This window comes from Corythoichthys intestinalis, chromosome 1, assembly GCF_030265065.1.
Source record: "Corythoichthys intestinalis isolate RoL2023-P3 chromosome 1, ASM3026506v1, whole genome shotgun sequence".
NCBI classification, from domain to species: Eukaryota; Metazoa; Chordata; class Actinopteri; order Syngnathiformes; family Syngnathidae; genus Corythoichthys; species Corythoichthys intestinalis.
In genome coordinates, this window is record NC_080395.1 from 64697818 (window position 1) to 64715691 (window position 17874).

Consider the following 17874-nt stretch of genomic DNA (forward strand, 5'->3'; position numbering starts at 1 on the left):
GCAAGTCCTTTGAATCCTGGTTTTATGTATTTATAAGTATGAAATGTAAAAATTGCACTATTTGTAAGGAAAAATTGCAATTACTTTTTTGTTGTTGTTCTTGTCAAAATTGTGCAGCCCCACTCTCATTGCAGCAACATGCAAAAGCCTGGTCCACTGTTTCCCTCGGGGCTTTTGCAAAGACTTACCACTTTTTTTCCCCATTGCAGTAACCTTTTAGTCACCAGTGAGGAAACACAATGGCAAGTGATGTTTGCAGCCACGTGAAGGTGGTTGTTCGGGTGAGACCGACCAATGAGAAAGAAAGGAATGAAAATGTTCACAACGTGGTCAAAGTTGTTGATAACCACATGTTGATATTTGATCCAAAAGAAGACGTACCTTGTTTTGGTTCCCGAAGACCTCAGAATAGAAATCTCAACAAGAAGACCAACAAAGACCTTAAATTTGTTTTTGATCATGTCTTTGGGGAGGAGTCCACTCAAGATGATGTATTTGAGAACACCACTAAAGGAGTGCTGGATGGTGTCATGAATGGGTTTAACTGCACAGGTAACAGGCCACAATCTACAAAATTCATTTTTCTTAAATTTGAAATATCATAGGCTTAATTAATAATTGCCATCATTTATCCTCACAGTTTCTCGTCATTAGTAAATGATTACTGCTATTTTACTTTCAAATTTGCTTAGAAAACCTACATGTCCACTGAAATACATTGTATGATGTCCCAATAAATACTTAAAGTTTCACTTCATGATTTGATGGAAGGGGTGCCGCCTATCTTGATGTAAGCAAGCTTGTCAATTTTGGCGAAGTTTTGATCAAAGCCTGTCGGAACATTTGCATTTTTGGGGGGGAAATTCATCTGCAGTTGGACATCTGTCCATCACATTAAAAAACCAAACAGTTATTGGACATATTTTAAGTTCTTTTTTTCCTTTCATGTTTTAGTTTTTGCCTATGGTGCAACTGGAGCAGGCAAAACACATACAATGTTAGGAACACCGAATGACCCAGGAGTAATGTACCGCACTTTGAAAGATCTTTTTAAGCGCATGGACGATGCCAAGGAAGATAAAGAATTTTCTGTTGCCTTCTCCTATCTTGAGGTGAGCCACCTATCCCCCTTCTTTGTCCTATTACTATCGTGCAAAACCTGGTCAGATGGTTCAGAAGGTGGTGGTGGTAATTTTTTTTAAGGTAACATTTTATGGTAGCATCAAATATTAATTTATGATATTTATTTAATGTGTTGTATATTTTATATGATTAAGAAAACACAAGATAAATATGTTTAAGACAAAAAACAATAGGCAACTAAAGGAGAGTAGTCTTTGAGGTGTGACTTTATTTTATGCAATGGAAGATAATGTTGCTCATTTTATATTGGGACTGCTACAACTGAGAATTTTAAAATGTTTTGTTTAATTGAGTATTACTACGGGTGTGAGTTGACTTGGGGGAAAAAATATAATTGGCAACTTTGTACTTAATTACATTTTTTTTTTTCTCACAGCTTTTTGTTTTTTATTATTTTGATAGATTTCAGTGATTGACTGAATCAAATACACCACAACATGAATATTTGTTCCCATTTATTAAACACATTTAATCTGATATTTATGTAAATCAGTAAAAATAAATAAATGAATAAGGGATGTACCAATCGCATATTTTTGCCCTCGAGTCCAAGTCACCTGATTTTGAGAACCTGCTGATACTGATCCAATACCTAAAAGTAAATATGTGGTGGTGGTGGTGGTGGTGTTTTTTTTTTTTGTTTATTTTATGAACAAAGTAATGTAGCTGTGAGCAGCTACGTACTTTACGTACATGTACCTTAACTAGAAGCTATGACAAAGCATTAGTATAAATCATTCCCTTGATTATAATTTGATGCACACTGGGGCAAAAAAAGTATTAAGTCAGACACCAACTGTGCAAGGTCTCCCACTTAAAAAGATGAGCAGGGCCTGTAATTTTCCTCATAGGTATACCTCAGCCATGAGAGGCAAAATGAGGGGGGGAAAAATCCAGAAAATCACTTTGTCTGATTTTTAAAATATATATATATTTGCAAATTGTGGTGGAAAATAAGTATTTGGTTAAGAACAAAATTTCATATGAATACTTTGTTATGTTCCTTTTGTTGGCAATGACAGAGGTCAAAACATTTTCTGCCAGTCTTCACAAGGTTTTCACACACTGTTGCTGGTATTTCGGTCCATTCCTACATGCAGATCTCCTTAAGAGCAGTGATATTTTGCGGCTGGTGTTTGGCAACACAGACTTTCAACTCCCTCCAAAGATTATATATGGAGTTGAGATCTGGAGATTGGCTAGGCCCCTGTAGGACCTTGAATCGCTTCTTACGAAGCCACTCCTTGTTTCCTAGGCAGTGTGTTTGGGATCATTGACATGCTGAAAGACCCAGCCACGTTATATCTTCAATGCCCTTGCTGATGGAAGGTTTTCACTCAAAAACTCACGATACCTTGTCCCATTCATCTTTTCCTTTACACAGATCGGGCATCCAGGTCCCTTTGCTGAAAAACAGCCATAAAGCATGATGTTTCCACTGGGGTTGGGAATCTCTGGCATGAGGCCGATTCGATATGTATCTAGATACATAGGTAACGATTCGATTAAAAAACGATACATTTTTAAGGACGAGCGATTCGATATAGTTTAAGAACGATACGGTTCGATACAGAGTGAAAACGATACGATAGTAAACATTTGTTGTGTGTGTTCGTGCAGTATTTTAAAAATATAAAAAAGACCACATTTTTTAATAGCAAAATTAAACAACAAAATTTTATACCAATGTTATGTTTTATTTTATTTTTATTTTATTTTTTTGAGAAAAAAATAAGGCTTACTATATGACCATCATTTTGTTGGATTGGATTGATAATACAATAAAACTTCAGTCACAGACAACAATAAAGTGCAGTAATTCAATTACAGTATTTCCTGGTGTTTTTAACACAAGAGGTAAGTAATTTAAGTGCAAACGTTTAACGTAAACATCTTACAAACAAAAAATATTAATTATATGCAGCAGCTCTTGAAAAAAAAGAATTAAACCTGCTAGTGTTATCATAAATAAATAATAAATAATGCTTTACGACTGGTATAATTGGGGGAATAAAAACATGGCATTTTAGACAGGTCAATAATCATTACTTTAACCTAATACACAGCAAAGTCAGTCACTTATGGCTGTGCTTCCTCATTTTTTATTGCTCATCACTGTCCATATCTTTTTTGAAGGGCAGATTTTTCTTGAGGAAGATCAACTAATCCACATGTTCATGTTTAAGTAGACTGCGTTTCGTGGAAACAATATGCTGCCCTTTCCAGCATTGTAGTGGGTTATTTTTCAGGGTTAAAACTCACGATTTCTGTACCGCTCCACACTTCACACAAGCTCTGTCCCATGCGAACAGATCTGGCTGCCTTCATCACTTCAAAGTCCGACTTTTGTTTTCCTGGGTGCGTTGAAAATCAATCACAGCACGTCGCTGCCGTCGGTGATCACACTGTCCATTGTTTTAGCATGTTGCTTCGTTGCCACTACTAGTTTCGTTTTGGGCTGTGAAGAAATTGCTACAGAGCGTGTGTTACAGTGGTTTCGTTAGCTCTCGCATTGTCATGACACGCCCGTGACGATCCGGTAATGACGGCGACTAGTAGCGGTTCTACCGAAATGCATGAGAAGTTGAGGCAACCACTTCTGTGAGCAGTGTTTGTCCATATTATATCATGCGTGCGGTCTTGATCTAAGTGTGCGCTGTGTGATGAATGACGCGCACTTGTGTCATTCACTGAATGACAAGTGCGCGTCATCCACTGAAACACACAAGCGCAGCATGTGAAGTAAAAGCTAAATTATCATTATAAGCAATGCATTGAACTAGGCATTAGAAGCCGATTCTTGTGCTCGCGATAGCCGAATTCTATCTCTACTATCGGTTCATTGAATATTTAATGGCTAATTACTGTTGAATGGTAACTTTACTATCGATACATCTGTATCTCTCACCTGGAAAACCGGATATCCGGTCGTATCGGTTTATCGTTCTCAAGCTTAGTTTCCACCCCACTGATTCACAGTAGATATGATGTTCTTTGGATACAATTCAGCATTCTTTCTCCTCCAAGCACAAGAAGTTTTGTTTCCAGCAAAAAGTTAGTTTCATCTGACCATATGACATTCTCGCTGTCCTCTTCTGAATCATCCAAATGCTCTCTAGCAAACTTCAGATGGGCCTGGACGTATACTGACTTAATCAGGGGGACATGTCTGGCACTGTGGGATTTCAGTCCTTAGTGGCGTAGGGTTCTGGGAATTTTGCACACTGTTCTTGTGTGACTCCACAAGGTGAGATCTTGCATTGAGCCCCAGATCGAGGGAGATTATCAGTGGTCTTGTATATTTTCTAATAATTGTTCCCACAGTTTTTCTTCACACCAAGCTGCTAACCTATTGAAGACTCAGTCTTCCCATCCAGGTACAGGTCTACAAACTTCGGTCTTGGCCATAGTGGAGTTTGGAATGTGACTGTTTGAGGTTGTAGACTGGTGTCTTTTGTACTGAGAATGAGTTCAAACACGTGCCATTAATAAAGGTAATGAGTGGAGAGGATAGATGAGCCTCTTAAGTCACAGCTCTCTGAGAGCCAGAAATTTTGCTTGTTTGTAGGAGACCAAATACTTATTTTCCACCATAATTTACAAAAGAATTCTTCAAAAATAGGACAAATTGATTTTTCTGGATTATTTATCTCATTCTGTCTGTCATAGTTGAGGTATACGTATGAGGACAATTGCAGGCCTTTCATCTTTTTAATTGGGAGAACCTGCACAATTGGTTGCCGACTAAATACTTTTTTTTTTTACCCCACTGTAGACGAGGCAAAATAATGATATTTGTAAAGCTGATTTTAAAACACAAGCCTTCAGTATTGTTGATTTTAACGGAGGCGGCAACGCACTTTGCAAATTACCTAGCAGCATACAGCTATATTACCCGTACGTAATAATACGAATGTTTTTTTTTTCCTCATAGCAATAGTATGACTTTAATCTGTTTTTTTTTCCTCGTAGCAATAGTATGACTTTAATCTCATTTATTTTTTATTTTTTTATGATTATTTATTTGGCCCTAGTACTCCGTTGTACGACACACATAAAGGTAACTTTAATTTAAAAAAATGTCATTATATGGACTTACCATTCGCCAGCTTGTTGTCTCCTGTCGTCTTCCAAAATGACACCTGGGTGACAGCGCTTTAGGTGTTCATTCATGGCCGACGTGCTGCCATGGTATGCAAGGTGGGCATTGCAGAGACGGCACACGACCGGGACATCGTCCTTTGTTTTGTTATAATAAGTCCATGCTTTGGCCACTCTGGTTTGCTTTTTGGGCTTTGTGCCACTTTCCCCGCTTGCATCCCGAGCGCCCGCCATTATCAACTTGCCACGCATAATATACTGTATGTACTGTATGTAAATATATATTTTTTTTTAACTCTTTACACCATCAACATCCTCGACTACTCAGGACGGCTCTAATACAAACGGAGAGAAAAAAATTACTTATAGTCCGAAAAATACGGTAATCAGATTTTAAAATTATGTTTTCTTGGAAAGGGTTTCACACAGGCAAAGTCATCATTCATTGCATGAATTGCTCTAATAATTCCATTTCATTTCTGATATTTACTTATTTGCTTTAATGTACAGTATTTCTTTAATATTTTATATTTCCTCTGTGCCTGTAAAGCCCCTTTGGAATCTACGTATTTGATGTTTTAAGCTATAGACCTTTTACAGGCTTTGATTTAAAATCTGGATATCATTTCAAATTGAGATTTCATACAATGAAATAAACAAATTGATGGATATTAGTTACTAGTTTGGTCAGTCACATGTCAGAAAATGGGTCAAATGTAATTATTTTCCTATGTAAAAGCAGATGTTTACAATTAATTACAAACTCTTGCAATGTTTACTTGGCTGTATCTACTAAAATATTTTTCCTTAAACGACAGGTTTATAATGAACAGATTAGGGATTTGCTGGCAAATGCAGGCCCTCTTGCAGTAAGAGAAGACCGTGTCAAAGGTGTGGTGGTTCAAGGCCTTACGCTGCATGAGGTTAGTAGCTACATTATTTTGTGAACACTATCTCAGTATCTCAACGGCCTGTATAACCAATTTAAAGGATATGGGAAATAACAATTTGGATCTATCAATTGGAAATTTAGTTTGTGTATACAGTACCGGACACACCCCATGAATTATATCTTCTTTGGATAGCCAAAATCTGCCGAGAACATACTCCAGGCTTTGGATTGTGGCAATCGAAACAGGACACAACACCCTACAGATATGAATGCGACGTCCTCCAGATCACATGCTGTGTTCCAGGTATTTTTCATTGTATTAGAAGATAAATGTAATCAAACTAAAATTGTAATAAGTCACATTTCAAATGGAGATAACTACTTAATTAAAAGTGTTACAATGTCATAAAACCCTTAACACATTGATGCCCTGTAATGAGTGTGTTGCATTTTTTTCCCCAGATATATTTGCGACAGCAGGACAGAGGTGCTGGCCTGAATCCCAATGCATGTGTTGCCAAAATGAGCCTAATTGACCTGGCTGGTTCAGAAAGAGCCAGTGCTACCAATGCCAAAGGGCAGCGCTTCCGTGAAGGTGCTAACATAAACCGCTCACTCCTTGCCCTAGGGAATGTAATAAATGCCCTCGCCAATCCCAAGGTAAGTTAAATGATCTAGTTTGAAACTCTATACCATTTGTTGCAATTGTGGAAAGTATAGTGTTTCTTACCACGTGAAGTTAATCAGTGGAAAGCAAGGAATTAATGGATAGAAAATACATGTGAAATTTATCTTCACATTAAACCTGAAATTTGCTTCCTTGCCAACATGCCTTTAGAATCCCATCGACTGGGAAAAAAAACAGGACTAGGCAAAACCTTGTTGGCCTCGCCTATACCGCTAATTGGCTTTTATTTATGCCCCATCTGTCCCTGTCTCCTGCGGTATAATGACAAGGGGGCATGTTTTCAACTTAACTTTGTGGAGTCTATGAATCAGGTCCGAACCAGTCCTCAAGAGCCGCTATGGGTCCTTGTTTTTGTTCCTACCGATCGAGCACAGACCGTTTAACCCATGGGTCAGCAACCTTCCACATATAAAGAGCCATTTCGACCTGGTTTCCATGGGAAAAAACAACACTGGGAGCCGTATACAGTTTTTGCCATCTCAAATTAAGATGTTGCCCAGGGGTCGGGAACCAGTCAGGATCACTTTTAAACACCATTACACCATTATTCAGAGAACACTAACGCAGGGCATTATCAAACTATGTAAACATCAAACTATGTAAAATCATGGTGGTCACTCGGAAGTGCACACCATAACTTTACATAGTTGGTGAATTGACCTGCGTGTGTGTGTTCTGCTTACAAAGAAAGTGAGCCTGACTTGTTCTGCTCACTAGAGTGAATCTAAATTCCTTTGTAAAATATCAAAAGCACCACAAAATTTTAAAATATTTTTAATCAAATACTATGCTTGTGTTTTATTTTTAAAACTAAGCCGTACCAGAGGGATCAAAGGGCCACATGCAGCTACGGAGCCGCGGTTTGCTGACCCCTGGTGTAACCAATGAGGTTTCTGCTAAAACAAGCAGCACCTGACTACAATCAGGTGACCCACTGCAGCCCAGTGTGGAATAGTTTGTGGGCCCCTGCCATAAATGGTGCATTTCGGACATCTGAGCAATCGGGTTATTTCGTTCAAAGGCTGATGGAGGAAGTAAACAAATCTCGACAGTTGTGAGCAATCGTGTGCTCGTCTAATCAACTAAACAAAAATGTACCACGTTTATGACACTTGTGCAGGTCCTCATGGGAATTGCGGTCTTCCCTTGAGCAAATAGGCTGTATTGGCACCATGGAAAAAGTGCTTAGAAAATAGATTTCGTTCCACTGAAATGGATCTACATGACCGCTGCATTATAATATACATACGTTGCTAACTAGTACCAAAAAAAAAATTCTACTCACGGTTTCCAGTCATTTTTTAGTAATTAGCGTTTTTGTGTCGGTCTTTTTTTTCCCCGTGGCGCAGTGATATTGATACGGCGGAGTCGTATCGTCAGTGTGTGAAGCCATTTTAGGTCACGTGCACCAATAGGAGACGAGGATTGTTGCGATGGGTTTGGAAAACAAACAACATGGCGGCGACCGTGTCAAGCTACGACACGAGCGAAGATGAACAAAAGATAAGAAAACCGCATTCGAAATGTAGTCAAAGGGCATGGAAACGATGCTATATGCATCTCTCATCTGTCCAAGGGCGAAAAAGGGCAGGAATTTGGCCGAAACGGCATGCAACTTGCTAAGCCTTCGTGGCTACGTCAGACAATGGCTTTCTCTCCAGGCTCCGTCGAAGGATCCTGCTGAAAATGCGTCGACTGGGATTTTTAACGACATTGACTCCAGGTAAGCCACACACACGCCTTTTGTTGTGAATAACTATGGGAGTTGGGGGGCTTCTGGTCAGATCACATATGAAGTTAAGACTTGCAATGTGAGTTCTGGGCTGTAGCGGTCATTATTATGATGTTAGATTGTTAACTTTGAGCAAAAAGTTTAGCTTGACAGATAACATAGGTTTTTCATAGCATTTAGTTTGTTTAAACTGTAGTTCCAAAAACCTATTTGATAATATTATTCAGGAAAAAATGGCAGAATAGACAAGCCTAGATAATTTGAATTGGAAGATTATGTAAATATGATATACATGAAACAGTTCACACATGGTTTATGTGTGTGTGCGTGTTTTTCAGAACTGAAACACCCTTCACTGACAGCTACAACTTCTTCTATGGGACCGTCGTCCATTAAAAGATTAGAGTTGACCAGGATCTGCTGCGAATGGACAATCTTGTGGAAATATGGCTTTATTGGGACCATGGAAAAAGTGCTTAGAAAATGGATTTCATTCCACTACGCTGGATCTAGGCGTTCAAAGCATTTTTTCTAAGCCAATACCCTTCTAACTTAGTCACCAGCCAGAAATGTATTTTGATGTGAATACACAAAAATACAGATCTAGTGTTGCTGTTTTTGCTTGTTTTAAGTGTTATATTAATTCTGGCAACACAAAATCTTTAGCAAATGTCATAAACACATCTTCCAAACATTTGAAACAAGTATTGGTGCCTTAGTATACACATAGGTGAATTCATGTAAATGAAATCAAATGAAATGAAATCAAATGCAAATGTAGCTAATTTCTTGAAGGAAACACTTCAACATTAATGATTTGCACCCAGCACAATGAAATATATATTGAATTAAGCTAAAGGCTTATGTATCATATATTAAAAATATCACAACCTACTATGCAATGAAATATATAAAATAAAAAATGCACACCATGATCATAAATGGCTGAAAATCAACCGAATTGCTACCACACACTCCTAAATGTGAATCATGGCAAAAATGGAATAAGACAAAAAATTATAGGGTGATCAAAAAATAATGTGCCAAAATCATAAGGTGATACTTAAAAAATAAAAGACATCACAAAAGAAGTGATGGACACGTGTTGAAGATAACTTCCAAGTTTTATTTCATGTTTCACAAGTGCTCAAATGTGAGCACACCCAGCAGCACGGACAAAATCAAGCCACGATGAGAATTCCTCTCAAACTTGTGCATGTCGCAGTTATTGTCTTGATTGCAACTGTTGTTCGATATTTCACATCATCAGTACTTGCTGGACGTGTTGGTATGTTAAAGACAAAGTTCATTATCCATCTTTATGGCACATAACGTATGTCATACACTAAGTGTATGTTCCACCACTTCCAGCAAATATTGATGACATGAAAGATCGAATAACAGACTATATCAACGCGGGAGGGAGGAATTCTCATGTCAACTTGAATGTTGTCCACGCTGCTGGTGATGGCCATATTTGAATACTATGAAAACATGAAATTGAACATAGTTACTTCCTACATCTGTCCAAGGTGGAGTTTTTTTTTTATTTTTTATTTTTTTTTTTTTTTATGTTTTTTGTTTTTGACATGGCATTACGGTTTTGGCACAGCCTTATTTAATCACACTGTATATACACAAAAGGTTGGAATCATTCAAGTATGGTACTGTTGGTACACAACATTTATTTAAACATGGAAGTGTCTCATACTATAAAAATACACATACAAATATTGAAAAACGAATTTAAAAAATATATATATAGAAATAAAAAATAGTAAAACTGTACATGACAACATTACTCCTCAAAATCGCTTTCATCAAAGTCATCAGCCCATCCAAGTGTCTTCTGTTTCTTTGGAAACATTCTCGCATGCTTGGCACCAATATAAATCAGTACAAGAAAGTTTTGCAGACATATGGGAACATCTTCCCGTGTCACAATTGGTTGCCTTTCAACTACAGTTGACTACTTGCAAAACAGTATCAGGGGCAGGATTTTTAGTCATCCATGTCACTGCCAACTGCCCATCCTCAATGTCCCACCCATTCCCAATGGGTGAAGGGGCACACATTTTACCTGTCAGACAACGTTTCATGATTGCTGCTTGATAGTTTGCTGTCCTGCAATGTTGGTACAGAGCATCAGTTTTTGGGGGAATAGAATGTTCTGGCAAGATTGACGAGGCCATACAGAAAAATCTGCATTTGGCATCATTTTTGGAATATAACTGGCCAAACGGGTGGCACACGTATTTCCACAACGTGTTAAATGTTTGTAGGTCAAGTTTAAAACTGCTGCCCAGCTTTGCAAACCCAGTCAGGTACTCTTTTTTTTATGACGTGCAAAATATTTTTTTTTCCCCCTTTGCCATGAAAGGCACAAGCAGAGTCACAACCTGTGAATGTATGGATGCCAATGAGTGCTAAACACACACTAGTGCCAGGAGCTGCAGAGACCTCAGAGACGTCAGTCCTCGTTCTGTTGCCTCCTCCTGTGAAAAAATGCAATTTACACTGTAAATCTATCTGCAGACTTACAGCAATCACTGCCACGTCAGTATCAGGGCTTTTATTGACTACAGCTTGATGTTCTTGAGCCAGAAGGTTTATTTAACCATCGTCACCCATAACAGGTATGCAATAAAAAGTTCTACTGGATTCACTTTCTATACACTGTACATACATTTTATAACAAAGTAGTATTGATATCTGGGCTAAAAAATGGCAACGTTACAACACTAGTTTAAATAAGATTTTTGTGAGCATAGGTTAATAACAATTAACCTTGTAGCAAAGGCGTGCGTGTGGCTTACCTGTAGTGAATGTCGTTAAAAATCCCAGTTGACGCATTTTCAGCAATATCCTTCGACGGACCCTGGGGATAAAGCCATTGTCTGACGCAACCACGCGGCTCTGCACGTTTTTTCCAAATTCCTGCCCTTTTTCGCCCTTGGACAGTTGAGAGATGCATATAGCATCGTTTCGATGCCTTTTGACTAAATTTCGAATGCGGTTTTCTTATCTTTTGTTCATCTTCGCTCGTGTCGTAGTTTGACATGGTCGCCGCCATGTTGTTTGTTTTCCAAACCCATAGCAACAATCCTCGTCTCCTATTGGTGCACATGACCTAAAATGGCTTCACACACTGACGATACGACTCCGCCGTATCAATATCACTGCGCCACGGGGGAAAAAAAGACCGACATAAAAACGCTAATTACTAAAAAATGACTGGAAACCGTGAGTAGAACTTTTTTTGGGGTACTAATTAGCAACGTATGTAAATTACAATGCAGAGGTTATGTAGATCCACTTTAGTGGAACGAACCAACACAATTTTCACTCAGCCAATACAGCCTAAAAACAGTCCCGCTTTTGTCCACTGCTGTTGACACAGACACACTGAAAGGATATTAAGTTTTGCCTTCATTTAAAACTGGTTTGACAATAAATTGAGCAACTACAAAACTATGTTAAGTGTATAATATATAGAATCAATGTGCATGAGAACAGACAAAAGAAGAAAGGTTAAAGATGGTGGCTAACTCCTAACCTCAAGGTAAGCCTGTCGCAATAAGCAATAAATTAATTCATCACACGGTAAATTAAAAGGAGGGCGGTAATTTTCCTGGCTGCGATTTATCGCCGCGTCCGTGCATACATTCATGCGTGCGTCGTGATTGCATATGAGACTCTAGTTCCTTTCGCCGATGATTATTGATCATCAAAACGCCGTAACATGAAAGGTCAGGCATACAAAATAAGGAAACACATCTATATTAAACATTGTAAAACGTTGCTACAGTGAGGCTAATGGAAAAAAGACAATGTACTAACTAGAGGTGTGCGAAATTTCCGTTTCTTAGATTAATCGCAATTTGGCCGTGGAAGATTCGAGAACGATTCACAAACATCCAAATTAAGATTATTGAAATATGTCAAGTAGAGCAGAATTAAAACACACAGCTCAATCTTCGGGACACAATGAGGAACGGACCGAGAGCAAACTTCATGCTTGTCATTACCCGGGTAATGACAATGCGCAACTCACGGCTCTGCCGCTAGATTAAAAAAAAAAAATAATAATAATAATAATAATTCCTGACTGCTGCCGACAGCCTGCTACAAAGTACTATCACATGTATAAAGAACTAGATGCAAAATGCCAGACTCGGCGGCGTTAGCAAAGCATGTATAGAAAACTAGATGCTAGGGATGTCCCGATCCAGGTTTTTGCACTTCCGCTCCGATACCGATATTGTTTTGCACTTCCGATACTGGCCGATACCGATACCGGCCTATCTGAGCATCTGTTAAAGTTTAAAGTTATTTAGCCTCCTTAATTAGTTGTCAGACTCATGTTGAAAAGGGTTTTAGTACTCTTGATAACAAGGTGAGTTTGAATAACACACAATGGTTGGTAACAAGAAACTGACCTGTTTATTCAGTGACAAACACAAAACATTCTAAATAACAAACAGAAATGGCATAGTCAGTCAGTAAAACGTGCAAATAATATTGTAAACTGTCAGTGGAAAATCCCTCGAACTTCCCAAGCTATTAGATGCTTTTAATGTTTCGTGCATTAGTTACAAAAATTGTATAAAAAGCCTCTCAGGTTTAAATAAACAACTATTTCAGTATCAAGTTAACATTTTAAAAAAGTAAATAAAATACTCAAGTCCCCATTCTGTATCAGCAGCTTTAATCTACATTCAATTAATTTAATGTTGTGAATTAACCGTTAAAGTTGTTAAAATTGCTCCCGTTATTCAATAATTCCCCTTTGTCTACTTTTGACATGTGAAAGTTTTAAAACTGTTTTGAAGATGGATTCAAGTCAAGATTTTGCCGATTTAGGAGTATTTTAGATTAAAAGTTAATTAGGTTCGCTTGGAAGGTTCACTACAACAGCCTACAAGGGAAGTCTCCTGCTTTAAGATGGCGGCTGTTTACTAACGCACGTAGTTTTCAATGCAGGTGTTGCCAACGGCGTCGAGTCCGTCATTTTGCATCTAGTTCTATATCCATATGATATCTATTACACAAGCGGGATGTTTATGCTGCATTCCAGAGAAGTGGGAAGTCTGATTTATCCCACTCGGATGGTACCAGTTCCGACCTCAAAGCGTTCCAAGCAAATGTAAACAACAATGATGGGTGATCGCGATGAGGTGTTTTTTTATTTTGGCCATCCAAAGACATTTTGACCTCCAGCGAACCTGCCTTCCTATAAGCGATCAAATAGTAGAGGAAAAACGACGGCTGCGTTATAGCCCGCACTGTAAACTGCCTTTTTTTAGTTACATCCTTTACTGATCGTCAATATAAAATCATAGCACAACAAAGATGATGTCGGACTTTTCCGGCCTCCGACTAGGAAAATATCATTGGGCTCCGACTAGGAAAATATCATTGGAACGCCACTCGAACTGGGAGGTCCAAGTCGCGAAGTCGGAGAAAAAATAACTTCCCCGACTTCCAAGTTGTTTCAATCTGATGTCACTGGACAAAATGGCGCTCAAGAAAACGTATTGAATGATAACACAATAATGAAGTAAATCAAGTTTATTTGAGACGCCATGTATTTTTTTCTCATACAGTGAATTAGCTTTGTTGTGCTATGTTTATATATTGACGATCAGCAAAGGATGTAACTAAAAATGGGCATTTTACAGTGTGAGCAATAACGCAGCCGTCGTTTTTTCTCTACTATTTGATCGCTTATAGGAAGGCAGGTTCGCTTGAGGTCAAAATGTCTTTGGCTGGCCAAAATAAAAAACACCTTGTCGCGATCAGCCATCTTTGTTGTTTACTTTTGCTTGGAATGCTTTGAGGTCGGAACTGGTACCATCCGAGTGGGATAAATCCGACTTCCCACTTCTCTGGAATGCAGCATAAAAGTGTTGGATGGTGCGTCTTTACTCACGAGAGATAATGGCTCGTCATCCAGAATGAATTCTTCGGCAATTACTCTTGTTATTCCCTAGGCTTTGGGACTGTCGAGTGCCAGTTTGTCACGCATAGCAAAAGTTTCTGCCAGTGTTAGTTGCGTAGGACCTTTCTTTTTGTCTTCGGTTTTCTTAACATACTCCTTATATTGTTTGTGGTGGTATGTCGCTAAATGCTTGATTGGGTTGGTTGTATTAAAACTTCTTACAGCTTTACCACCACGCTTGACTTTATTGTGGCATATGTTGCACTCTGCCTCGTCGTCTTTGTCGTCCTTTAAGGTGAAATGATCCCACACAGCTGACATTTTTACCGATAAAGTCTCTCGGTAAATTGGGAGACGGTAATGTAGTGTGTTGAAGGTGTGCCGTAAAATGCGGACCGGATTTTAGGGAAACCGAAGCAAAAACTGGAATGGATTATGTATATCGTGCGCTGGAAAACCCGGACCGGATTTTTTTTTAAAAAAAAAAAAAAAAAAAAAAAAGATCGGAAGTCTGGATCAGAATTTTTCCATGTCAGCCGATCCGATGCGCATTTTTTTGCCCATATCCGCGTCCGATCCAAATATCTGATCGGGACATCTCTACTAGATGCAAAATGACAGACTTGCCGGCGTTAGTGAACAGCCGCCATCTTAATCAGTAGACTTCCCTGGAAGGCTGTTGTAACGAACCTTCCAAATGAACCTAATGAACTTATCCAAAATACTCCTAAATCGACAAAATCTTGACTTGAATCTGTCTTTAAAACAGTTTTAAACTTTCACAAGTTGACAGTAGACAGAAGGGAAAATTATGGAACAACGGGAGCAATTTTAACAACTTTAACGGTTAATTCACAACATTAAATGAACTGAATGTAGTTTAAAGCTGCTGATACAGAATGGGGACTTGAGTGTTTTTTACGGTTTTGAACTGTTAACTTGATACTGAAATAGTTGTTTATTTAAGCCTGAGATGATTTTTGTACAATTTTTGTACGAAACATTAAAAGCTGCTAATAACAGGGGGTGTGTGCATCAATATTCTATTTATAATTGAATCTTAGCCTCTGAATCATAATCGAATGGTTATGTGCCCAAAGATTCCCACCTTTAGTACTAACCACTTAAGCCTGCTATAAAACACTGGCAGTCTTCTTCAAAATGCAAAAATGCGGTTAAAAGGTGACACTTCGTTTCTCACACCACATGCATAACGAAAACAGATTTTATTAGGCTGTATTGTCGCTACATTAGTGGTTGAATTGGTTAAAAAAATTTGACTATAATATCGCATATCGGCAATAATTTATGAGACAATATATCGCTTACTAAAATTTGTTATCACGACAGGCCTACCTACAGGCAGCAATACGCCCGCAGTTAATTAATTGGCCCTGATAGAAAAAAATTAAAAATCAAGTTCCAAGGATCGGGAAAATGCCTGCCAAGTTTCATCGTGATCCATCCATGAATTGGAACAAAAGTTGCAGCTAATTAGTTTTGTTAGACTGATTCTTTTGAAATGGGTAACAATTCACTTGGTTGTTTAATTTAATTTTTTGTGAACAGGTACTTAAGAGACCCAACTACAGTAATGTCTTGGTTTTCAAATTTCAAATCTTAAAAACGTAAAAACGTAAGTGTGATTAGTTATCTAATTGAACAAACATTGTTTATCATGTTAAATACAAATATTTCTTTAAGACTTGTCCCATGTTAGATTTCTGGGAGCGATAGGGGCCCCATCTCGTTAGTTCTCACAAGAGTTCACGCACGCATGACTAAACAATGGTGCTCTCAAAAATGATGAAGTTTAGCAAGAATCTCGGCTTTGCAGGTCTTTTCCCCAAAAACATATTTTGTGGTTAGAATATAACTGACAGTTATTTGATGTCCCTTCCTCATTCTCTGTGTTGTTGATGTGGCCTCACTTACAGGTATGTAATGCAGTTGGATGTGGGTTTTAGCTCTAACTAGACCACACTACTTGACATGCTGTGGTGTATGTGTTTTTTTTCTCTCCCCCAATTTTTGTTTGTCGAATTGGTGTAGAAAAAAACAAAAAAACATTTCAAACGGTATAAGCTGAATAAAATGAAAAATTATTTAACTTGCCTTTAGCTGTAGGAACCTTGTATTACGTTTATTAAATGAATGGGTTTTAGTGGTTGCTTTTAACTTTTTATTTCTCTGTTGTCAAGTGTTTGTCAGTTGCTAAAATAATCGTAATCTGTAGGTAATGCAGAATGTCATCTCTTCCTAACATTCTATTTATGGAAGAGATGATGGGGCTGGGTAAAGTCCACATTCTCATCATTTTTCATTTTGATCATGTTTTCACCAGTGCATGTTGCTTGTTGCCCGTCCGTCTGTCAGAAGGATTACACAAAAACTACTTGACCCTGAAAAAATTGAATTTTGTGGAAAGCTGCTTTGACCCGAGTATGAACCCATTACATGTCTGTGTACATATTGGGCAAAAGGGCAGATCACAGCTTTTTAGATAAGCAAATGGCAACAGCGATCCAATTGGATAACTGTCGATTTTGGTTTTTGAAACTCCATTTTCAATGGGCTTCACAGTGAAATAATGGCTATCACAGCTTTCTCAAAGTTCTGAGGTTGTGGTTTACAATCAAGGCAACCTTCCTGTGCATCTTGTGTAGGTTTCTTTCAGTAACTAAGACGAGTGGACTGAAGCATGTGTTTTCATTTTGCTCACAGTGAGTTCTACATTGTCCCATATACTACATATGCACAGAATTTGTTATGCTTGCACAATTAATAGTGTGCAATTATTTAATATAATTTAAGTTCCTGAGACAAAATAATTGAAGCTCAGACTCTGAGGATTGATGCGTACAAATCTTTAGACGTATACCTACCAAATTTCATTCTGATCCGTCGACAAATAACGAATGAGTAGCAATTTTACATTCTGCAATGAATTAACGTACCATGTTTCTGGACTTTAAAGCGCACCTGACGATAAGCCGCACCCCCCAAATTTCACAACATTTAAGGGAGGAAATCCGTGTATACGCCACACCTGACTATAAAGCTGCAGGTGTCCATGACTTAATATGTGATATTTACAAACATTTACATAAAAATATTATTCAGTGACATGAAACTAAATATGGGGGGGGGGGGGGGGGGTTGCGGTGCCAGTAATTGATGTGGCTTCAATTTCCTGTAAACTTTTTGGATTGTAATTGTACATTTTGGAAAAGTCTCACCAGTTTTAGGTTATTTCAGGCAATTTCCTTTCTTTTGAATGTATGTAACTACAAAGATCTGATGTGTGTTCTTCACTGTAGTCTTTGAATCCAGTTGTAGACCATTTCCAGGTGCAGTGGTTGTGCAACTGAAATCCA

At 38.2% G+C, this 17874-nt stretch overlaps 1 protein-coding gene across 1 annotated transcript in view; it reads left to right on the forward strand.

Moving 5' to 3' along the window:
* The window catches only part of kif18a (kinesin family member 18A), a 69150-nt gene that overhangs the window by 1041 nt on the left and 50235 nt on the right, over positions 1-17874 (forward strand). The window contains exons 2-6 of the mRNA XM_057851097.1: positions 210-552; positions 955-1112; positions 6063-6167; positions 6330-6440; positions 6599-6796. Of these exons, the coding sequence (XP_057707080.1) occupies positions 240-552; positions 955-1112; positions 6063-6167; positions 6330-6440; positions 6599-6796 (885 nt within the window). The 5' untranslated portion in view covers positions 210-239. The remainder of the gene's footprint in view (positions 1-209; positions 553-954; positions 1113-6062; positions 6168-6329; positions 6441-6598; positions 6797-17874) is intronic.